Consider the following 25,584-nt stretch of genomic DNA (forward strand, 5'->3'; position numbering starts at 1 on the left):
CCCAAGGGACCCAGATTTGTCACTTTAGCCATTTCTCCAAACAAAAATCTAGCGGTTAAAACTTAGAATAGGAGGAAAACAATTGAAAGTGGGGTGAGGAGTGAAAGAAAGGGGGTGTGTATACTCACAAAGGCTGGCCTGTGGACCTCTGCATCCATGTGATTATGGTCACGGTCCTCTCTTGGACTGGAATGTCTGAACCGCACATGCTGAACAAGGCCGCAAGGAGGAACTGCTATGTCTGCTTGAGGCTCTCAGTGCAAACACTGTCACGCCTCAGGAGGCTCTGTCTAAGGCACAGCTTATTCTACTCAATTAGACAATCCAGCCTCCGCTCCACCTCAATTGCTCTGTCCGGTCTGTTTTTCATGCAACTGGGAACGGTGCACACGCTTATACTGGCAACAAGAGGACTCTGTCCAATTATTACACACACTTTCCACTCTGCAGTTACTATAGATGTAGGTCAGCCACACAGGGAGTCTGGCACAGAAAGACCTCTTACTCTGTAAACTTTGGATACAGCCATTCCACTTCTCTTCTATCCATTCCTCTGCATGAACTCTGCATAACCAGGTGTAACCTTAAGGTTGTTTGTTTTATTTGCTTTGACGTCAGTGGACAAATGTGCTTTGAGAACTGTCACTTGTTTCTCACACTGAGATTCAGAGCTTGTCAGTCCAAACAAAGGACTGTTTCTTAGCATGAGAAATATTAAAAAAACAACGATACACTTAAACGGAAGCTGTAAACCAGGCGTACTTGTTTCACTGCATCTGAATCGCGTGTCTTTTAATGCACAGATATAAATACCTTGGAAACAGGGAGCGGTTAAACTGGTCTGTTCTTTGCCAGATTAAAACTGAAATTAATCGTGACTGAAAATTAGGTGTAGTATGATAAAAAAAAAGTATTCTTTGGTAAAAGTTATTAATGCTAATCTGTCAAAGTCTGATGATAAACGGATGATAAACTGCACTATCATCTTCCTCTTTTCCACATACTGTATGAATGAATATGAATGACTGAACAACTTCACAGACACACAAGGTCATGATTATAGTAAATTCTGTACATACAGATATTTAATCACAAATGATTTACAATATATTACACAGAACAAGGTACAAAGACGGGCATTTTAGTCTCCAGATCATACAGAAATCTTTGGAAGTGCTCATTAAAATACTGCATGTCAAACAGTCAATCACAAGCAACTTATTTTTCCCTTTTTGGCCCAGTCATTGATATAGTTTTTTTTTCTTCAAAATACTTATTTACACTGTGCCTGTTTTTGTCAAACAAGCGAAACTAAAGCTCTTTATAAAAACACATGCATGTAAATGCACACACTCACACACGCGCACACACAGACACACACACACACACACACTTTCACACACATACTTTTCTTTCTTAAGTATGATCTCTGTGTGTCGGCTATTCTGTACATATACACGTGTCCATTTCCTATGGAAACCTGTTTGTGAGGGGGCCCACAGAGAGGTTAATTAGTCTTAGAAAAACTGTCCATGCTTACATTTGGCTCCTGGTATGTGAAGGGACAGAAGGTCACTGACACACTGCCCAACATGTTACATTATCTGATATGCATAGTTAATCTGATAAAGTGCATTATGTCTTTGGTTATGAAAAACTTATAAAAACTGCTGCATCCCATTTCCTACACCCCCCCCACCCCCCAGCTATAAGACCTCCAACATACACACGCATACACATGTCATGGCAACATACAGAATGTATACACATCTTCCAGTTTGTGTCGGGGGGTCTTGGCTGGTTATCACATCATGGGACCACAGGACAACCCTGTGTGCCACCCATCAGTGACAGAGGGAGAGACTGAATGAGAATAGGGGGATGATACATATGTATAGGTTCTCATTTTCCATCACTGACGCTCACAGAGCAATCTTCTGGAATCTTCTCTTCGGAACTGCTGCGGGTAGACAGCTTGTCTTGCTCGTCCTCCATCTCACTGAAGCGTTCGGCAACGCACTGCGCGGTGAGTCGGGCTTCAGGATCATGGTCCCAGCATTCGTTAATAGTAGCGCACACGGCTGCTACGCCCTGTTCAGAAAAGGAGGGGTTAATGCTTCATGTCTCAACCCACTTACTCAGTTCAACTCTACATGGTATTTATAACACATTGAATAATACACGTGTCTGCGAGTGTGAGGTGTGCTCTTACTTTCAGTCTCTGTAAACACAGCAATCAAAGCAAAAGTGCAAAAAAATCATTCAGCCAACATGAGAACATGTAGCTGTAACAATGGTACCAGTTGTGTAAGTGTGTAGGGCCCTTTTCTCATTAAACAACATTATCTAGGCACGAATGCGCAGGAGTGAAAGTAGGAATAACAGTAACTTAATCTTTTGTTTGTTGCCATTTTATGTGCAATTGTAGTTTTAGCTTTTTTTTTTTTTTTTTTTTGCAAAGCGGGTTGTGTGATTCCAAAAGAGTATTGTTAATATGCGCATCAGATAAGCACAATTTTATGGCTGTTTCCAAGCAGACGAGCTTTTCCTTGTTCTGCTTGTTTGCAAGCAGTTGGCAGTTCAGCCTGAAATCATCTGCCCTGCGTCTGTCTCTTCTTTACTCTCATACCTGGTGGTTCAACCAGCTGGCAGGGATCTCTGGACGACCTCGGTCCCTCAGCACATTGTCCTTCATACTTTCCACACAGGGGTGCTCTCGCACTTTTGATCCAAATGGGGGCTCGTAGTCTTTCACCTCTGCAAGAGACAAACAAGCTATCAGAAACCGATATCTGCATACAAGTCACAGGCGCTGTACATTCACAAAGGTGAGAAAGAAAAAAAAAACTTTAATTCAGTTGCTACGAATTCAGTCACCGGTGAGTATTAAGATGTGTGAAAAAGTGCTGGGGACTGTAGGAAACTGCAGCTCACCAATGGAAAAATTGTCTGGAGCACTTTTTCTCAGATTATTAATGAAACAAACATAAAAGAACACTAAAGGACTGCAATCCCTTCTAGTATATCACCAAACATACAAAAATCAAGCGGTATGATGCTTTTTTTCATTTGCACTATTTATAACAAGACATGACAAAAAAGAAAATCAATTAATGGAGTCAGACAGTATAAAAAAAAAATCAAAATTTCAAAAATGTAACGTCTTCATGAAGAACTGTCTGCAACAGAACACCTCACATTCTTCACGTCTCTCTGTGTGTTACACTTTAGTTTGCCTGCTGATCCAGCTGTACTAACTAACAAACAGGAGAGTGTAAGATTCAACACTAAAACTGCAGGGAAAGGAGAGTCTGAGCCACATCAAATATCGATTACACATAACTGACCAATAAAATATAATTGCTACTACACCACTGAACAACACGAAGCCCATTTCTACAAATAAGGAGAAATCTCTGAGTTTACTTTGGAACAGCAGCTGAATAGAACATTAGGAGGCTCTGCCCAGCAGTGCTCTGGGCCCACGGGAAGCGGCCAGGCCATCATGGAGCCCGGGACAGGAAGTGGAGGGCCGTGATTGGGACCCCACAGAGAAGCTGACTCCACAAGTGGACACTTCCTGTTTTTGACATGTGGACTTCCCCTGTTTCAAATTTGAAACAAAAAGCTCCCACCCCCCCACCCCCCTGATGCGTTTTGTATGCCGGGTTGACGCTATTGGTCTTCCACTGCTCTCTCTGGTCGGGCAGAGGAAACACTACATACAGGTACCTGCTCTTAACAAGATCATACTAGAATGTCAGGAAAAAAAAAAAACAGTGCAAAAAGAATCAACATGCTATAAAAAGAAAAGAAGAAAGATTCCAGGTCCATTTTCAGATTTTAACTTCATTAATATGTGAGAGGCTGTTCTGGCAGAGGTAAAAATACACATGTAAAACACTCTGCTAACACTCAGCCAAAGGATAATACGAAAGTAGACACTTTCGCCTTCTCCTGAACTCAGGAGGTGCTGGGAGATGCTCGCTATGCAAGGAATGCCGTGGTTTTTGGAACAGATGTCCCATGGACTGGGGCTCCCTCCTTGGGCCCAGGGATCCAGTTCTGCCTGTACGAAGGAGGGAAGCGGTTTTACGACAGTTTCCCTTTCAGATTATCCGTCTGAAACCTCCACAGGCCCGCTGTCTGACTCTCTGTCTGGGAAAGTCATGAAAAAACTTTTCAACCTTTAGTGAACCACAGAGTCACGTCAGACAGAGGTTGGTTTCCAACTCACACACAATGACCCAGTTAAAATATAGGAGGGTGTATTGACATAAATGCGTCAACAATGTTGCCTGACAGGGGGATATTAAAGAACCAATAAGGGAGACAGGGTTGCCTGAGAACTGCAAGAGCTGGAAGGCTGAGTACAAACAGACTGTATGTTATGAAGTCTTTGTATGTGTTTGTGTGTGAGTGTGTGTGTGTCTGAGAGACAGAGGGAGATAGAGACAGAGATAGAGAGAGAGAGAGAGAGAGAGTGCAACCAGAGCAGTAGACCTGAGCTTTGTGGTGATAGATGGCCCAGTTGCATGGGGCTCTGCCACCTGCCACCCAGCTGCTCTCCGTGTCTCTCTCTCTCTCTCTCTCTCTCTCTCTCTCCCTCCCTCTCTTCCTCCCTCTCTCTTTCTTTCTCCTACTGACCAGCAGTCAGCTCTCCTCCAATGCTTCACTGAGGAAAGGCCGCACCCCATGCTAATTCAGGACCCACTAATTACACATGCAGGGCTGAACCAAAACAACACAACTACCCGTGGCTTCCCATCACTCACGTCCTCCCCCCGGTTTGGAGGCAGCCTTCCTAAGTCTCAGTCTGGTGGAGTGAGTTGTAGCAAGAGTTCCTTTAACCTTATGAAAGAGAACTACTGCCAGACCCCGGCCAGGTCCTTGTGTCCTCCCACCGTTCTGGATAGGCTGGGCAGGGCTATGCAGGAATGTGATTGTGTGGGTTTGCATTTCTCAAGCTCTCCAGATAAACCCTCAGCAGCAGGGCTTCGAGCCTCCTGCCGCCTATCTGAATCACACAGGGGGCATGCCGGGGCATGTGGGTAACACAAGCCCAGCCTCTAGGACGTTGTGTCTAACATCTCTCACATGCACGCTCGCTCACTTCTACACAGATACGCACACCAAAGACCCATTAAAATAGCTTGCCCCCACCTCCCTTTTTCCCACCTCCCCACCCAACCTGTACCCTGTGAATGCCACAACGTAAGATCCGAAATTCCAGTGGAGCTCCTGGAAGCTAAAAACTTCCATGTGCCACATAGTGTACATTATTCAGGAGTCAACGTGACTTTCACAGCACCTCTCTCCTGTTAACCCTACCTTGTTTTTCTTCTGCTAGCACAGTGGGCTGGAGTTTTAAGCGCTACTTTTCTTGACAAAGTGGAAAAAGGGAAAAAAAAAAGAGGTCCACCAACTGAAAGAGCTTCATTATGATTACATACACACGAGCACACACACACACACACACACGCAAAACCATCTGGGGGCATTCATGTTCCCACCTGACCAAAGAAGGGAAAGAATTATGATGGTCTTTTTCGCATTTTACACATTCCTTGCATTCCCAGGAGGAACTGAGGTACAGTATCATCACTGTTCTACTTTAAGAGGATGAGGAATGAGGAGAGGCCACCAGAAAAACAGGAAACAGCAAATCGGTCAAAACGCTGCGTGGGTCAGTGGCCTCTCTACGCAATGCAAAGAGACAATAGTACCAGAGACACCAAAGAAAACAACATAAATGCCACAGGGTTATAGGAAAAGTAGATAGCCTATTTTAATCCACTGCATTTTTTAAGGAGATTAGGCTGCTGCACAGAAATAGAGTTTCATTGTCTTAAGTGAACTTGGAAGAATGCCTTGTAATTGTGTGGCAGTGAAATGTTCTTTCTCCATTGTCGGCTGTAAAAACAACAGGTTGGTTTTTAGAATTTCTTTGTCACACTCTCCTGTTGCCCTCAAAGTTAAATCGAGTTTGCTGGTTTGAAGCCAGGTCTGGACTCACCTCCAATTGCATTACACCTAGAGGTGATCTCCCACAGCACCAAGGCCATGGAGTAGACATCTGTTTGCTTGAAGGACTCAATATTCTCCAGGTTTATCCGGGATTCCAGTACTTCTGGGGCCATGTACCTGGCCGTTCCCACCTGAGGAACAATGTATAAACCAAAGTTAAAACATGGTTTCATACCACTTAAGCAGGCTTAACTTACTCCTATCTGAGTCTCAAAGTGCTTACCTTTTGCTTTTAAAAGAAAACTTCCAAGGTATTACAGCAGTCACAAGAATCACAAGACATACAAATGAACTAGTCCCCTTTTTGCTCCTATTCACAGCAACCTCTTCACTCTTTCTGGCTCTATAATTTGCAATTTTCTGACCACTCAATGAAACTTAATTTTAATCTTTGCCAATATAATTTCCTTTGCAGAAAGACCTCATATAGACTTCAGCGTATGAGGCAGTTCTTGGATTCGGAAAACACTGTTAGAATGTCAGTGATTTATTCAGGAATGACTCACGCAACAATAAAAAAAAACCCTCTGTAGTTTTGTATATACTGACAAATTTGAGCATGCTCTTAAACCTGGTGTTAATGAACACAATGCAGGCCTGTGTTGTAAGACAGCAGTGGGAGGCTATAAACAGACATGCAGTACAAACACAGCACCGAAGTCTGGAAAAAAAAAATAATCTTAGTAATAATATGAAATTCGGCTTATTTGAAGTTTATCTAAGGATGGAAGTGCTGATTTTTTTTCTAGGTCATGTTCAAAAGCCCTTCGGCTAAAAAAGTAGCTTAGTGTTTGTTACTCATACATTCATCACCTCTTGTCTTTGCGTTTTCAGTCTGTGAATCATAAATCAGAATAAACACACTGAACAAAGGTCACATACACCAAGACAAAATGATGCCTGAGGGGATTTCCCCTGCAAGTTACTACAAAAACCTCTAAACTGCACATATTCACACTGTCAGCAGTCAGCTTTCTTATATTGCAGAGACACAACAAAACGCCACTGACCTACTCGTCCCATATCTTATGATGAGAAAAAAAGCGTGGCTGCAAATTTAGCATTGCAGACCAATAGAGCCCTGCCAGTTTGTTTAAGCGTTGTCCTCCATGTATCTATCAGGTGCAGAAAAACAGTATCTTACCTGTCCACTGTTGGCCAGATCATCTATGGACAGGGAGTTGTCTAGACGTAGACCCAGGCCAAAGTCACAAAGGCAGCACGTGAGGTCATTTTTTACCAAGATGTTTGAGCTTTTCAGGTCTCTGTGCACAATAGGCACTTTGGGCCGTCCACAAGGGGTGTGGTCACTGTGGAGGTGAGCCACGCCACGTGCCAGCGAGCCTCCCAGCAGACGGAGATCCTCCCAGCTTATGACATGACGGGTGAGGTACTCCTGCAAGTTTCCACGAGGGTGGTAAGCAGTGATTAGCCAGTACTGCTTCTCCACTTTCCTCTCCTCTGCAGTAAGAAAATGCAGAATGTTCTCATGTTTCAAATCGATGTCAGAGAAGATGTCCTTCTCATTCTTCCAGGAGGCGTATTCCTCGTCGGGGAAGATCTTGACAGCTACCGTCTCAAATTGCTCTGACTGACTTTGTTTTAGCTTGGCTTTGTAAACTTCAGCAAAGCGTCCTTTTCCCACCTGCAGGTCCAGCTCGATGGGAAGTGGTTCAGTGTTGTGGTTTAGGTTGTTGGCATGTGTGGAGCTGCTGTCCGAGTGGTCGTCGTCGATCATGATGGCACAGGCGTCGCTGCAGTCCAGAGGTCCTTTACGTTTGGGAGGCTTCGTGGTCTCCCATTCGTTGAGTTTGCGACGGTGGTACACACGGTACCAGTAAAACGAAGCGATGACAAGTAACGCCAACACCAGCAGCGGAAGCAGACTCACCAGGATCACCGAAACAACCTGGGTTTCTATGACACCAGGCCCTACACCTGCTGATGACAGAAGAAAAGGGTTTACAAAATGTACACTGTATCTTATTCAAAACCATATAATGCTTGAATTTTCACTCTCACATGATATTCTTATTTGACTCTATCCATCGTGCATGTCCAGCCAAATGCATTTATGACAGCATGGTATATAAGAGAGCTGTCACTGAGAAACTGAAGACTTGCAAATTGAGATACTGACCAATGCAAACCATTCTGTGATATGGAAACTGGGTGTGTGAAGGCTCCAAATGAAAATACTTGGAGAAAATGTATATACAGAGGCTAGTATCTTTGTCCTTTCAGAAAAATGTATCCCCACAATCTGCCTGCCAACTTAGAACTTGGCTCTACAGACTCAGTCTAAACTTTGGCAGTTACGTGGTCAGAGTGTGTAATCGGAGCTCAATTTTTTTCTGCCTTTCACAATTAAGCAAACTTACATCCTGTCAAATTGACACGGATGCACAAATGTCTAGCGTTTTTCAGGCAAGTTCTTTAAAATAGCTCTGAGGGATCTGAAATATGGAGAACTTGAATAAAGCATTTAAAGTTGTGTACATACATGCACATTGTGGTATCTGTTTGTCTGCGAACCACATAAACAAGAACAACATGTGCACTGCTGGGACTAGTGATATTACGCACTAAAGAGAGTCTCCTTTTTCACGCTATGCAGTTAAACACATCACTGCGTAAGCCAGTGTTTATAGCAGCCAATAAGAATCCTGTCCTCAGACACTCTGACTCACAGATTACTCTTAGAGAGCCTGATTGCTTCAATATTTGCAATGTGTTCTGAATAACACAATTCGGAAGAAAAATTAAAGAGACACATTTCCCATTAGAGTAAAATAGTCCAGACATGATTTCATGTGTAAACTAGGTGGACAAATGGATCGTTGCTAAGCTCCACTGAGTCCAAATACTGTTGGTTTTGGTAAACATGAAATTCCACACCATACTTCGGTGGTGAGCACAGAGCACACAGCTTTTTTTTTTTTTTTTTTTACGTATTTCCGAAAGTTAGACCAGTCTGCAGCGCCATGTTCAGTGTATTTAGTTGCAACTGTGGCACCGAAACCAACGTTATCACCTGTAACTCTGACCATAAAAGACACTACAGTAAAACTGCTGGTCATCTCTCTCGAGTCTAGACCCTTGACTGGCTGTCCTTATTTAACAGTGTTAGAGATATCACCTGCAGAACACTGAACTACGTACACATCTAAGTCATTTAAAGATACAGAAGAAAGCAGGGATCCAAGACATGCAACCTGCAATGGCTTTTGACTACTCAAATGTGAGTTTTGGGTTTTTATGTTTTCGTAGCTTGTCACATATTAACCGAAAGATTACAACCTGATGACGTTTTAAAGTAGACTCTTAAGATTTAGCACATCACTTTACCTCATACCGGCAGTAAAAATATTTCACTGTTTACACAGTGAGACCTAATCGGTACAAAGCGATAAGGACCTTTTCTCCTGACAACAGTCTGCGGTGCAGGTTTACAGGGAAAGGTCAACCACAACCCAGACTGAGCCTGCAACTTGTATTTTTTTGTGGGAACATATGTGAGTTTTCAAAATGTCCCAAACTGCTTCCCAGGTCTATAAATAACTGGCCTTTAATACAGAACTCTCATGATCAAATAGAACGCTTTAGGAGCTATGCCAAACTGGGACTGGTAATATGTTCTATATCTGAGGAGCATCAGGTTCTTTATTTGTTTGTTATGGTTACAACAAGTTTTACAACACGGCTAATACCATCAACATGTCTCACTCTTTTCTTTCTTTTTTCACCCTCTTGCTGTCTGACTTTGGCTGACGATGACTCAACCCTCTTTACACTGTCTGCTTTGTGACTTGAGGCCAGGAATCCACAGCATGGGGGAAAGCTGAAAAAATCTGCACAGACCAGAACGTACAGGCATGTATTCCCCCCCCCCCCCCCCATGTCTTTACCTCTTTTCATCAAAACAATATATGAAGAATAGCTGTAAGGACCAGAATTCATAGAATCAGAAATGCCTTGCTGTAATAATATGCTATGACGTGAGAGTCTTCAGTTCCTTTGTAAGTTTCTGACTAGTAGGCTAGGTAAACTCTGCTGGCTTTGGAACTGACTCCCGGACACTTCCCTAGAGTATGTGGAAACCTTTGAGTAAATAGCCCAGGGCAAAGACATGTGTGTCTGGTGGCTTTACCCTCCAAGAAATACATACGTTCAAGCGATTTTTCCGCACAGTCTAACTGAGAGTTTACAGAACCTCCATAGATATGTGTACCAAAATGAATTAGTAGTCTGAGGAGCAGTAGAATGGAATTGGTTCTTGTGATCTAAATTCCAGGACAAATGTCACCAGCTACTTTAGAGGAACAGCACTTAAAGATTTCCGAGGATGGTATATTAGCAGTATTGAAGCATACCACATTAGCTTTGTCTCCTTTCCTAATGAGGCTAGCAGCTTCACAACCATTAGAATAAATATAAACCCAGCAAGCAACAACTTTCACCTAGTTCATGTCGGCTGATGGTATACTAATAATGATTTCTAGACAACTGTCATACATTATGAAAACAAAGTGTGTATATACTGATTTACCACTTCTATATGTCATGGAAAAGTACGTAAACACAACACTGATATTTCTACATGCTGGACGTCCCTACATGCTGTTGTTCGAATTTTCTGTTCAGCATTATGCGTATGATCTTAGTATTCAAAAAATATTTTGTTTATGAAACCTTGTTACGGTCCAGTCAAAACAAATCTACTGCATCATAAACAGTCTCTGTTTGCCCCCCAGCAAAACAGGTTCGCTCTTGCTCTCCAAAGCTTTTCTATTTATCTGGTGCATATATGAATTCACACAGCACACTCAGATTTCTGGAGGATCTTAGTGATGCAAGGACAAAGGCTTTACACCATACACAGTCACAGTTTAAGTCCTCAAAATGTTATGCTAAGGGGGGGAAAACAATGCAAGGCATTTCTGGAAAAGTAAGCTGTGGCATGACTCCAGTAAATAAACACAGACTTCCTGCGACACGTCTCCAGCAAGGGAGGGAGCAGAGCTTTTTCCCCCAGATGAAGCATGAGCTATCCTGGACAAGGCCTTCCCAGCAGGTTAGAGAACTGGATACTTATTATCGCACTGTTATCAGTAAGATAAGACAAATGACCTATCTAAATACGGAAGGTTTCCAGAGGTCTGTTTACATCTTTTTATATCATGGGATTCTCATTAAATATAGTGTATATGGGATTTAAAGTATGACAGTTGGCCTTAATTTAATCAAGTGCCATGAAAAGACAATGACGAACACATATTTGATGAGCAAACTTTCTCCCATTACATGACGTAAAATGATGTGCAGTAAATGCCGTTTTGTTTACAATGGTCATCTCCATGACCGACGCATTAAGAGCAAACGCTAAACCTTGTTTAAATCTGGGCTTATGTTTGTAACAATGTCTGACTGTTTCCAGTACTATCATAAATCTACTGTATACAGTTTGAAACTTGCTTATATTATGAGTTTTGAATGTGCGTTTACGCACCTGGACCTAAAAACAGACAAATAAACAGACCTGTGAAATCCGTGACTTCCGACTCTAGCCTGGCCGTTTTGGGGCTGAGGTTGTAAACACATGTAAATAAAGTTCTTCCAGTATATACCAAGTCTGAACAGATGGCTTTCCATGTGCCTACAATATTTCTGCTTTGAGTTAAACAGACAGGAAACCACATGTCTGAGAGCCTCAGCCACTCAACTCATATAACATAAGCGTTAATATAGCGATCTGCCTTGAACGACTGCAGAGCTAATGTAGAATTCTGCCTCACATGAGTAAAGCCACTGCTACAATAAAACAGCTTCAGATACTCAGTAACTAGTCTTATACACTCTGAGCATGACACGCAGGTGTCTGATTCATAAAACCTAAATCTAATATACATTCACCAGGAGGTTTCTATGGGAGGGACCTTAGTGGGTCTGGGCCCATCCTCATGGAATCCTGACTCATAAAATCAGCAGGTTCAATTTCCTGTATATTAATATAAAAATCCAACACAATTTAGTGCAAGATGAAATTGAAATAATTCAGTATTAAGTATTGATCAAACATTTTAAAATGTTGCTATGAGTGATAAAACAAGAAGCGAACAAATCAAAGCTATGAATGGACTATGTCAGTGAGTGTATCTGAGACGGAAATTCTGCTAACCAGGCATGTAAAACAAGCCCTGCGGGCTATCCAATAACAAAGTTGCTCATTTGCATTTTTTTTCCCTTTGTTTTGTAATTTTTGGAAAGGAGAAAGAACATCTGGAGAAGCCAACAGCTGGACGACCGGAATGCTCCTCATAACATTTCTCAAAAATGATCTGAACCTAATACTCATAATTGTCCTCTATGCGCTTATCTCTAATAAGCATAGTTTGCGTGTTTGAGAACCAAACATGCAATCTATGCTAAGACTTGTCCCTCAGCTGTATATTAGGCAAATCCAGTGATTTTTCATCCTCGTCACGCAACGCATATAGGTGGTCAGAACAGAACGTACGTAGGACAGGTGCTATGTTTTGAGCATGCTGTCAAAAAAAGACATTCTAAAACGGCCAACGTGATTTCAGACTGAATATTAGGCAAGGTATGGACTGTGGGATGAACTTAACCAGTTGGAGTCATACAGTCATGGCTGTAGCTAGGCTACTACTGGTTACGCATGACAACGAATGGGTGGAGCTAAAGAACAATTCAGTTTTACTCTGTGATATTCACCGCTGAAAAACAAGCTGTCTAAATACTCTAGATAAGACCTAAACCATCGAATGGGGACACTCCTATAATCTGAAGTGCTGTTATGATCGAAATTGTTCAACCTGATTTGAGGACGTCAATTAATGGAAGGCACACTGTTGTTGCCCAAGTTTAGTAGGTGAACTTCAGTAGGTGAACTCTAAAGGTTCACCTACTGAGTACTACTAAAGGTAAGGTAAATGATTTTTGTCTCTTACTTGAGGCAAGACTGCCTAAAGAACCATAAATGGGGTCATTTAGACATGCTTACTGAAAATATAACATGATGTTGTGTAGTTTTATGTTGTGTGAATATGCTGTTCAAATGTACAGTTTTATGTTGGTTTAGATGGAACCACCTCTCCCACAATTCCACATTAACACAAATAGTTTTTACCTGTTTCTTATATATAATGCTGTAGATATATAAGCTGTATAAATAAACCGTATCCAAAGCAACTAAAGCAACTTGCGCATGCTGTTCTCAATTCAGTTGGCTTTATATGAAAACTAGTCAAACATTGCTGCACTTATATGCATGTTTACATAATTTTTTAAAATATCCATAATAGTTTTCAATTATGGCCTTTGGTCTGAGGTTTGGGTTTTGGGTCAGGCATTTGGACTTAGATTCAGGACTAGGGTGAAGTCAAACCATATAGAGGGAACAAATGTTCACTGGCCTGTATGTTTCAAGCCCAGGTTAACTTGGTTTTGATTAAAAAAAGTACCCTATGTTCTTTTCTTGTTTGCTGGTGCCGCTCTTACCTATAGACACTGAGAGCATTATGAACTATATGGACTGCAGAGGAGCATTGTTCGTCACGTGCAGTTATGACTCATGTGATAAACAAAGCACAAGACCATGCAGGTAAATTTGAAGCTGAAAGGCTCATTGTGGCAAGGGAAAGTGTTATAGAGATAACAGTGCGCAGCTTAAAAAAAACATGCTGTAATAATACATTATATGAGCAATCAATACCACAAACGCCTTGTCGAATATGATACTACTGTTTACTGTGGTAATGATCTGCCAATCAAGTGAGATCTGATCCCTGTTATTATTTAAACCAAGCTACTGACATGAGTATTGCTCAATACTGCATTTTCTCTTCTTTTTCGCCTCTTCTTTCGCTTCCATACACCTGTGTGCTTTTTTTTGTCGCAGTGATTCCTGTTTGCACCTTTTGCGGTTAATTGTGCACTTGTGGAGCGCTAAAAATAAGAGCATCTGCTACAGATATCAATGTAAATGTAGACCACTGCCTAATACAACTTAAGCCAATCCTACTATATCAGCCACTCCCTGAGAGAAGCAGTGCTAATGTAGCCTACTTCAGACAACCTGAGTATTTCAACCTCAGCATAAAGCAAGCCAACTTCATACTGAACCAACACCAATATATCAGTGTCAGACAAGCAGAACCTGTGGTGATATAGTTCTCTGTCTCCTGTAACATAAACCAGTGTTGATATAGCAGTTACACAAATACACCCTTCAGAGCCTCTACTATAGTAGTCTACGTCATGCAATCTACACCAATGCTAATCTTAAAAAGGTTTATCAGTGTGTTTCATATCAGTACACATTATATAACTATGCATATACACTGATGCTGTATGTATGTCATGTCACATATTCAGCTCACTACCATACAAGCAAATGCTGCCTCAGTTCAGCTGTGTGGCCATCATGCTGCTGCACTTTATTTTGCAGCATGCATGTAAACTTGGCAACACCTATCACATGGTTACCACTTACAATGCTCTGTGTAGCCACATGTTCCTACAACCGAGATGTATACAATCATCTGTGGTTTCAGACCAGTCCTGATGTTCCGTGCAGTTCAATAAACTAGTCATGCAACTGCACGAGCCTGGTGTCACAATATCTTGTGATGGTTTTGGGGCTCATAGAGATCTGCATTGGTCACTACACCATAGTGGGTCTTCTCTGAACACTTTAGTGTTCTCCTGTTAAATGCCAACTAACTGGAGCCCGGGGCAGCTTAATCTAAATAACTAATCCCAAACCCACTGTAAGACTAAAACAGGTCTACAGGTCTGTAAAAACAGGTTAAACAAGTGGAATGGATGGACATGCAGTAGGATTGAGCAAAAAATTGAGTGAAACAAAAGATGAGTGAAAAGAATAAGCAATGGAGCAGACCCTCACTCTGAGAGAAGACTAGGTTGTCGTTGCATTCTTCATTGGAACAGGAGCAGATATAGAGGGGGCCCTCTGCGGTCTTCTTCTCCTTCATTGTGCAAGTTGTACTGTTGTAGTCGTCCAGCATAATGCCGTGGATAGGCAGCAATGGGTCGTGACACAGTGTTTCAATAGTGTTGTTACCATCACTCTTCCTCCTAGAGAAGAGAAATACATGTACACGCACATGGGTATTCACACATTCATTCAACAAACGTGTACATGAACAAAGATGTACGAAGTTTGCAAGACTGCACAGGGAAAGGAAGGAGTGTAACTTTAACTTACCACACTGCCACACAAATTTCTTCAGCACTCTGGCAAATCGCTGTGATGGTACAATTGGACACACAAGAGCCTGTGCCATTGCAGGTGGAGAGCTGAACGTCACAAAACTTACACAGCTTGGAGAGCTTGAATTCAGGAAACACAGCATCTAAAAATTGACACAAAAAACACCACCACAGTTAAACCCAGCTATTATACACTTTCTTTAAGACTAGCTTTTCTTCATACAGACACTTTACATACACCTTTTATATGTGTGTGTGTGTGTGTGTGTGTGTATATACACAGCGCTATATACAGCTATATATACACACATATATATAGAGCTCTAGAAAAAATTAAGAGACCACAGCAAAATGATCAGTTTCTCTGCAGGAGACCACTACAAAATTATTAGTTTTACAATTTATATGTTTGTGTTTGAGTACAATGAACATTTTTGTTTTACTCTATAAACTACTGACAACATTTCTCCCAAATTCCAAATAAAAAATATTGTCATTTAGAGCATTTATTTGCAGAAAATGACAACTGGTCAAAATAACAAAAAAGATGCAATGTTTTCAGACCTCAAATAATCATCACTAATCCTCCACCAAATTTCACAGTGGGTGTGAGACACTGTGGCTTGTAGGTCTCTCCAGGTCTCCGTCTAACCATTAGACAACCAGGTGTTGGGCAAAGCTGAAAAGTGGACTCATCAGAGAAGATGACCTGACTCCAGTCAACTCTTTTGGCACGGTCAATAGCTATTTTTTTTTTTATGCCATTTGCTTTTGAGGTAGTACTAGTACTGTTTTTGCTGGCCCTATTGCAAGAGGACAGTGATGACCACAGCAGTGGTTTTTATACTTTTCCTTGTTAAATAAGATTTTGTGCAGGTGATCACCTAATCAGTACCTTATTAAGTGAGATTAGGTGTGCTTGTGTTGGAATTCAACAGACACTGGAATGTAATGGCTGCCATACATGTAGAGATGCTGATTTAAGAAGAAATTTGGACTGGTCTCAATTTTTTCCAGGGCTGTGTGTGTGTTTGTGGGTGTGTGTGTGTGTATGTATGTACACTCACTATATACACTTACTATACACACTCACAGTTTCATAAAGGTTGGTGGGTATTGTTGCCTAACCTCAAATCTGAAGAACATTAAAAGTTACAAATAAACAAGCAGACAACCGTAGTCTGACAAAAACAGGAAAACACTGCACCAGACTCTCAAGTCACTCTTTCCAGCAGTTAAACACTGTCACCACAGCCTTGTGGTGACTTGGCAATGAATTGCTGCATTCATTCTGCCCTCAAGGTGGTAACAATGGGTAGTTTTCATTGGTGGTGGTGAAAATAGCTGGCCAATTAGCAACCACTGGCCCCTTTAGTTCATTACGGCCATAATAGCCTAGCAGTATGCTATGACCACAGCTTCCCTCTACTGGGTGCGGGCACACCAGAGTGATGAGTAAAATCAGAGGGAGGGCAGGGCGCTGGGTCACATACTCATGGCGTAATCAGTGAAGATCTCGCGTTCCGTTCTTTTGAACCCTTTTCTCTCTCTTTCTCTTTGACATGTTCAGACCTGCTTTATGCATCCGCACTCCTGACAGACACTCCAGAGATTGTACAGAGTGCTCTGATGTCATATACGTACATGCCAAAGCAAGGAGAAAAAGGGAGACAATATTGGAAACTAATGGACTTGTTTGACAGACAAAAAATGCCAAAGACATTAGATACATCTCTGTTGCTCAGCGGCTTGGTGGAGTTTACAGTAATTTTGCACTGGGTGATGTACTAGAATTCTACAGACAGAATGTCAGCTTCATTGCGTTAATTCTGAGAAATGATGTTCATTTAAAAATCCAACAGTCGTCGAGGAACCAGCATAATGAAACGTGGTACTGGACACAGATAATATGTTTTGCAAAATGGACACAACTGGCGTTCAGAATTAGAGACCTTTTTATAGACATAAAGGCTGCAATGACATTTGGGAGTTACGTTGCAACAATTGATGGGTGTATGCGTGTGTGTGGGTGTGTGTATGTGTGTGCGCGCGCGTGCGCGCGTGTGTGGGTGCGCAAATGAAGTCATCAGAGTGTAATACTGTTGTTGTGGCTGCTCCCTGCAGTGTGCATGCTTGCCCTGATAATAGCTCTCTGCCGCTTGACTGAGGGGAGCAGGAGTTTGGCAAAAGTTCAAAAGAAACAAACCAATTTACTACAGCCACTGAATATAAAATAAATGTCACTGAACTTTGACACTGTGGACTGAGCAATCAGACGAGATCAGCTCATAAAATGAAGCTTAATTAGTAAGGCGAGTAAACAACTGAGAAGATTACTCCAGGGCTTTGAGAGCTGGGCCTAGAGTAAAGTTTTCGTATTCTAGTGGAGAACTGAAGAGTCAGATCGTTAGGTCTTACATTTTACCCATCTAAAACTCTCTCTCCTCTGTCCTCTACTCTTTCACACTCCGCTTCCATAAAGGATGGAGCAGGTGACCTAACAGGGGAAGGAAGCAAGGACAGGACGGATGCGTGGCTTCCCTTCCATGGTTAGAATAACACTCCAGGATAACTTTTACTGTAACACACAGAAATATTGGAGAAAAGTGCGGTGACAGCAGTCACGCATTGTAAGGACACGACGAAGTAGCAAATAGAGTCTGTAACTGACCAACCTTATAGCTGAGATTTGAGACTTCGATCACTTAAATCACTTCAAATCCTAACATTACCCTCCTCCACAGTACAGTGTTAACATTCAAACTGGAGCCTCATTGATGCGTCCTCTTCCACAAGAAAACAAATCCACAAAAAGAGGCACGCAAAAATCTCAGCAGTAAATAACAACAAATTTCGGTCTCAAAGCTCACATAATGACAAATCATCTTCAGTTTCACCACATTACACGAACACCACATCACAGTTGTGCGTAGCGAACGGAACCACACTTTGAACCCGGGGGCTACACGGCGGCCAGCGAAAGCCGAGCAAGCATAGCTTCCTTAAACTCATCAAAGACATCTTTCCCCTCCATTTCCAATCCCCCCCCCATTCCCCTCTTTGGGCTTCAATAAGTGTTTGGCTCAGTCAAGCAGGCCAAGAAGGGATTGCGTCCGCCACGAGGAGAAGAAGACTAATATGGTCATATAAAACCTCTGCACTCTGAGGTTACATGACCCCTCTCCTCATCCCTAAATAGACATTTCTGAGCTTTCTGCACAGAGGCCCAGAAAGGCTAGTGTAAACACAGGCTCATATTCACATGCGGATCCTCAGGCCTAGGCCTTCCAGCCAGGACCTACAAAAGAGCCTTTTTTTTCTTTGCAAGCACTGCACTTCTCTATCTGCTGCTTGGACTGAGGCGTCTTTCATTAAGGGTTCTCAATCCATCCTAATCTCATGTCTGGAGTACACAGTGTGATAAAGCGACTCAAACTCCTTCCATTAAGATTACACATCCACACAAACACACACACAGACGCATGCATGCATACACACATACACGCACACACACACATCTATAGGCACATTAAATAGGATTGGTCTTGTGCTCTTTTGACTGCTCTTGCCTTCAAAGATTTCCATGCAAACTTTGCAAACAAGAAAATCTGCACCACTTGTTTTGAGCAGATCATCCAGACGTAACCTAAATGATTTCATACGATAATATATGAAAACAGTTGCAAGACTGCTTCACCGACAACTATGAAGACATACTGATTTCATGTTGATTTCTTCTGTGATGGTTTTTTTTGTGGAAGGAGAGATACTCTGGTTCCTGGTAAACTGGATAAGAGTGAACACTGGTTTGTTGTCTCAAAGGTCAAACCAGTAAACAGGAAAAACAAAGTATTTTATCTCAACAGAGTCGGACGCTTATTCTATGCCAATGCATTAAGAGCAAAAACAACACATACTAATTTCAAAAACAAAAAAAAAAAACCTCCCGCAATGTTTTAATCGGACAATGTCAAAATAATCTTGTATTGTGTGTGGGTGGCAAACTTTTTCCGGTTAAAAACAAGGCCCCCTGTGGGGTGGGGGATTGAACAGTGACCTCGTAAACAGGAGGACAGCATCTACTGGACAGTGGGATGTCAATATTCCAAAAGCCAGCGTAGGAGTGATCGGAAGAGGAAGAAACATCCTGGAATAAAGAGTACAAACTTACAAATACTTCTGAGGAAGTCAGTTTTTTTTTTTTTTGACCAATACCGCAAACAGGGGTTTTGTGCTTGTACGTGCTATTTGTGATGTATAAAAATAAATAAACAAGGACATAGCTACAACACAGGCAGGATACATCACAAATGTTTCCAGTGTGCTGAAGCAATGAAGTGTGCAAAGCCAGCTGCTGAATTGGAAAAAGTAGTAGGCTGCAGGAAGAGTGACATCTGGAAAAGCAAAAATGTCTTTAACTTATGAATGGCTAAACTTTGGTCCATTCAGCAAAAAGGAGTTTTTACTGCTAAGTAAATAATAATAATAATAAATTAATGCCTTTGGTGTCAGTCAACTTCTGTGAGAGAGAAGAAGGCAGCACTATAAGAGGGCAAGAAGGCAACGAACAAACGTGTGCGCGCGCGCGTGTGCACGCAATATACCATTCACAAACTCCAAAAGATTCTTCGAGATACAAAATATTTGCCAAAACATCAAGATGCCAAAGACCCCTCAGCCTCAACACATCATTCAAGGAGTTTTTAAGGGTGCTGTGTATGATATTTCAGTGAGAAACTGAGACAGGGAGGGACTGTGTTTATCTAATTAGTGCTTAACTCACCTGTGATCACAGGGTACGAGAAACGGGGAAATGACAGGGCAGAAGAAGATAATAAACAAAATGTTTTACTTCAGCAAAACTAAATGATGGCGGACTAAATGACTTAAGAAACCGTCTTCCTCTGCACAATGCCATAAATCTAAAAACTGAATAAAACTTTAGGTGACAATGAGGACGATGAACAATTAAACAGGATGACAGCAAACACTGGTTTGTTCAAGGCGCAGTACCTTTCTGCCAATATTTTCGAAATATTTTAGTGCAAGAACAGGCAATGTAACTCAGCTGTTACTCTCCTATTTCTCTTGATGACAACAAATGCACTTGGAAACTGGACCAAACGCTAGTAAATTTATTGAATGAAGAACTATTCGACTACAAGGCACTGACGATTCAGCAATGGGCAGCCACATAAAGGGAGTCACTAATGCAAGTGTTTACTAAAACATGCATGACAGCGCATAAAAGCGAAATTTACATTTTATACCGACCTTTTAGATGTTAAAATATTATGGAGCGCATAAAAACATTCGTTACGCCAATTCGTTTAAGAATGTTACAGGGTAAATGTAGGGATTGTCAGTTGCGTGCGTTAGCAGGGATGCACATGCACGGACCCATACATTGCAATTGTATTGTAATGCTCCTGAAACATACAGTTAACGGCACTACAGTAGCTGTCGTTACCATAGAACACCTGAACAAATATGTTAGCTATTATAAGAGTTACGTAATTATTGAAAAGTAGCCAATTTGACATGTTATGTTCTTCTATTGGATCACCTGTTGCTCTTGAGTAATAAAACAAGAGTACGCTTGTAGTTCAAAGAGTTGCAGCATGTCTTTGTTAACATAAGAGAAACGCATATTCACTAAATTTTACCTACCCTGCTAAAAACAGAACATACGCAGTGTGTGTGTGTATTCTTGTACAGAGTATTTGATGTGTTGTCGAGATATAGACTCACCAACTCCGCTGCGGTTTAGGACGATCATAGACATGAGGTAAAACGCGCTGCACCACAGCCCAGCACACCGAAATTGCTCCATGTTAAAAGTTATTCTTTCCCACGACTTACATTAATTTACCGACAACAATTTAACTTTGGCTCAGAGAACTTTCTAGTTATCTTGACGCGTAGAGTTTACTTTCTCACCCTTGCGTAGGTAGAACAGTGCCTCTCGTCCCCCGGATTAACTGAAGACTCACGGCAGAAAAATCTATGAGTGAGTGCGCTGTGGGTTGAGTCACTGAATTCTGCTCTGTCGTGAAACAGGAAATCTTTCAGAAAGGGCAGGACTTTCCTCCCTCTCACTAGCAACACATTTCACTCGAGCCTGTAATTATACGCCTTAAATTCAAATTTAGAGTGTGCTTCTTCAAATGACAAGTTTGGGAAGACAGTTTTTTATTTTTGCATATCGAGAGACAATATAATCTTACACCGCCGTAGGGTACCCATATCACAGTACTCAGACTACAGCAATTTATTTAATCTAGTTAGACTCATAAAGTTGATATTTTTATTTTTTTATAAGAAACATAGTTAATGAGAGGGAGAGAGACAGACAGAGAGAGAGAGAGAGAGAGAGAGAGAGAGAGAGAGAGAGCCTCTGTGCACATGTGTATTTCAAGCTGCCTGGAAGAAAATGATAGTGAGGATCTGGATAGAGTCTCTGACTCCACTACAACTGTTGCTGCCTGCCTGACTAATGGATCATGACAGTTGTTAAAGTGTGTAATTAACAGGCTTATCAAGTATTGTTGGGTATTGATAAACAGTTATTGTATACGACTATGCAGTAAGGACAAGACTGACAATATGGCTCTGGGTATTCACAACACATGTAGCATCTGAATTCTTTCTTTCTTTCTTTCTTTCTTTCTTTCTTTCTTTCTTTCTTTCTTTCTTTCTTTCTTTCTTTCTTTCTTTCTTTCTTTCTCCATCTCTGTCTCTCTCACACACTCTCTCTCTCTCTTGTTCCCTGTGTTTCTCACCCACCCTCTGTCTCCTGCCCAGCCCAGCTCAGCAGACCTGAGGTGCCTCTTTCATGGGTCTTAGAGGACAGACAGGCCTGAACATGCTCATAGTGTATAAGGTTGGCACTCAGCCACAGGACCTCCCTTACTTCCCACCCGCACAAAAGACAGAGTGAGAGGTCACTGAGTCTCTGCCTGAAGGACTTTTGCATATGTGATCTAGAGGACCTTAAGTGTTAAAATGGAAAAATACTACAGTAAAACTCGTCATTTAAAGACGCTTATCTCCTGTAGAAATTGTAAAGGTTGTGTTATGAATGATTGTTGTTTGTATGTAATTGTGATTAAGGAGTTTTTCTTGGGGGGGGGGGGGGGGGGGGTCTTACGTAACAGCGTTGAAAGAACAGCCAGCAGAACTCTCAGAGAGCAAACACGTACTCCCATCCTTCATCATTCCTGTCAGCATCCTCCTCATCATGTTAGCTCTGTGTTGTGTTTACATAGAGTCTCACAGTAACAGCCTTTAACCAGCATGCTAGCTGAAATGTAGTGGTTTAACTCATGTTTTTGTTTGTTTTTGTTAAGATCATACAAGCACAACCAATTCTCTTCGTTATTCATTATTGATCTTTGTATACTTTTGTGGGATTTGTATTCTCTGGTATTTTCTGCTTCCAGTCAAATCAGTGTAACTCACAGGAGATTCTTTGTTATTCTAAGTATGATTTTGCAACAGAGACAGCTGATCCATTCTGGAACATAAGTGTGCTGTTTTCTCTAAAGCGGGAAAATGTCCAGAGGACCTTTGGGAATGTTGATGCCACCGTAACGGATGAACAGAGAGAGGCAGAGGCACTCCCAGGACTCTCTCCTTATCATGCTCCAATTACACTCCACTGCACCCCCCACTGGTATAGTGGGTGAATGACATCCAATACTCATTGGCCACCCATGATCTTTTGTCATGTCACACAGAAATGTTGTCAAGAAGAGCCGTTGACCTTTGCTGACTGAGACTAGCAGCCTTCCCTGGCTCCATAATTAAGCAATATAAAATGAGAGGGAGTGCTGTTATACTGTATATCAGCATATCTGTGATTCGAATGTAGACATGAGGCTGCAGGTCACGTGCCAAAGATAATTACAGCCGTGCTGATATACAGTATAACAGCACGACCTCGGGTGTGATATTGCTTTTATACAACAGTTGTACAAACAAGGCTGTTTATCAAGTAACGATAATTTGAGACAACAAATTTTGTTTTTTTTGTCGTTGATCTGGCTCCACCGACAAAAATAGTTCCTTCAGGATTACATTTACATGAGTTGTTAAGCAACAAATAGTTTCTTGACCACAGGTTAGATAGCTAGCTATCTAGCTACCTGCTTTTTATCATATGTGAAAAGGCTAGCTAGCTACTTTCTTTCATACCCAAACGCAGGCTCGTCAGCTACTTTTTGTTAGCTAGCTATTATTTATCATACCAACTGCAGGCAAGCTAGGTCCTTTTTTTTCATACACGGAAATGTACCCACATTTGCACTATCAGTAAATGCGAATTAAGTTCGCTTTGGTGTAATCAACAATTGCATTGGAACATCTGCAAAGTGATATATAGTGGTAAAACGTCCCAGTGCTGTTATACTCTATATTAGCACTCTTTGGAATGCTCTTGTCCAATCAAATTAATCGACCGGAACTAACTATTATGTAACATTCATTATCCCTTATTAAATGATCTCATATTACTTTCAGATGGAAATTTTAGATTTACTACTCAACAATGTACAGACCGAAGTAGAAATGGAGCAGATACTCCGGAAAAAAAATGAGAATAAAAATACATTTCAGACATACCTTTTTTTGGAATTAAACAGCAGTCATCTTATTTGGAGTCTCAGTTTTTAGATGTCAGCTTAAATGTAGTCTAAAAGGATTAAATCATCTCATTCCAACTCAGTTTTTAGATGTCAACTTGAACGTGGCCATAAAGGCTTACAGTATTTTTCAAGCACTTTTGTTTGAAATGAGAAGCGAACTAACAGTAAACTGACTGTGTGCATGGAGTGAACTGCATGACTACCAGTTGGAAAAAACAACAACAGATCAACAAAAAATGATTCCCCAGAGCTAAAACATTAGAAGAAGAAGAAGAAGAAGAAGAAGAAGAAGAAAAAGAAAAAGAAGAGGAAGAAGAAGAAGAAGAGTAAAATATATCCTCTATATGAAGCCTGTCAAGCAAGTGAAATCCTTGCCCTCTGTCTCTGAAGCATCAAGCATAAGACAGAGTGCTGTGGCTTTCCTACATCCTCTTAATGTTTGATCTAGTAGAGCTAATAGACATGTGGTCACGATAATACCACAGTGAACACATTTATCATCACCTCTTCCAAAACACAGACCGTGTCTTTAGAAATGATGCAGTGAAAAAATAATGACAGCCTTGATGTTTTGATTTGTCTTTTCTCTTTTTATCGGTTTACGAAGAGAACTTTGATGTGAACTGTGATCTCAAGATAGACAAAAGAAAATTGGTGGTGTTGAGTTTCTGTTGGTGTGCCTGCTATGACAGTTGCATTGTACATGTCTTACTCTTGGCATCTGATATGCACAGCAGTGCTGAGTCACTTTGAGAAACAACTTGCGGCTGAGTATAATATGTCCTCTCCAGGCACTATAAGTAGCCAGAACCAGCTGTTAACAGAGAGACAAGTTTGAGTGACATGACTGAGTGTGTGAGCAGACACAAGTGACATTTACTTGATAGCTGATCATTCTAAGTAATCCTAATGTAATGTTCACATCATTATGTCAAGGTGATAGTACAGAACATTCATTTCTCAAACGTGAGCCTCTAAAAGAAGAGCGTTAGTTTAGAAGTGCGTTAGTGGAAGAGCAAGGGGTCAACACGTCAGACAGGCCTTTTAGTGTAGGTGTTTGTTTGTTTAAGTTGCTTAACTTAAACTCAGCTTGTTTAAGTGACCTCACTGAATCTCTTTAAATATTTTAAAAAAATGAACATTTTTGCAGGGCTGTATGCAATTTCAGAGGCATGCTGTGTTTACTCCTTAAATTTTTAGAGCGCCAGACTGATGCAATAAAACCATAAATCATACAGTCACTTTACTTTTCAGAGATTTCAACACTGACAAACACCCTCACAATGTGAAACTATCATTTTGTAGTCCTAGTCTTCTCACACTCCCTTCTACCTCTCTCTTTCTCTTGCCCTCTCTCTGGCTCTCTGTTTTTTTTTTTCTCTGTTCCTTGCTGTCTTGCCGCTCACGTTCATACATGATAAAATACTCCATAGTACAAAATGCTGATGTGGAATGTGAGTAACGTATTGTTCTCATTGCCTCTTACATTAAAATGTAGGGGGAAAAAAAAGTAGAGTGAATTTTTGTACTGTTAGAGGGAGGACAACACTGCATTTGAAACAGAGTTTCATGAAATGTGGCAAGTATAACAATGCTTTTTCAAAAGAATAACAAAAATTAAACAAAGATAAGGATGCACTTTGGCTGCGTTTTGTGT

The 25,584-nt window shown here is 41.3% G+C and overlaps 1 protein-coding gene across 4 annotated transcripts; it reads right to left on the minus strand.

The window, feature by feature from the left end:
- Positions 1-1,382: 1,382 nt before the first annotated feature.
- Positions 1,383-21,178, minus strand: tgfbr2b (transforming growth factor beta receptor 2b). Of its 4 annotated transcripts, none has more exons than XM_030781419.1 (7): positions 21,034-21,178; positions 15,278-15,425; positions 14,957-15,147; positions 7,172-7,965; positions 6,017-6,158; positions 2,630-2,757; positions 1,383-2,091 (listed from the first exon to the last, which is right to left on the minus strand). In XM_030781419.1, exons 1-7 carry the CDS (start codon positions 21,113-21,115, stop codon positions 1,903-1,905), a joined length of 1,674 nt encoding a protein of 557 aa, XP_030637279.1. In that variant the 5' UTR covers positions 21,116-21,178; the 3' UTR covers positions 1,383-1,902. The 4 variants fall into 4 exon arrangements, with proteins under 4 accessions (XP_030637279.1, XP_030637278.1, XP_030637277.1 ...); XM_030781418.1 differs by having other exon boundaries at positions 7,172-7,968; XM_030781417.1 differs by having other exon boundaries at positions 14,951-15,147.
- Positions 21,179-25,584: the final 4,406 nt, after the last annotated feature.

The sequence above is a fragment of the Chanos chanos genome, chromosome 8 (genome assembly GCF_902362185.1).
Source record: "Chanos chanos chromosome 8, fChaCha1.1, whole genome shotgun sequence".
NCBI classification, from domain to species: domain Eukaryota; kingdom Metazoa; phylum Chordata; class Actinopteri; order Gonorynchiformes; family Chanidae; genus Chanos; species Chanos chanos.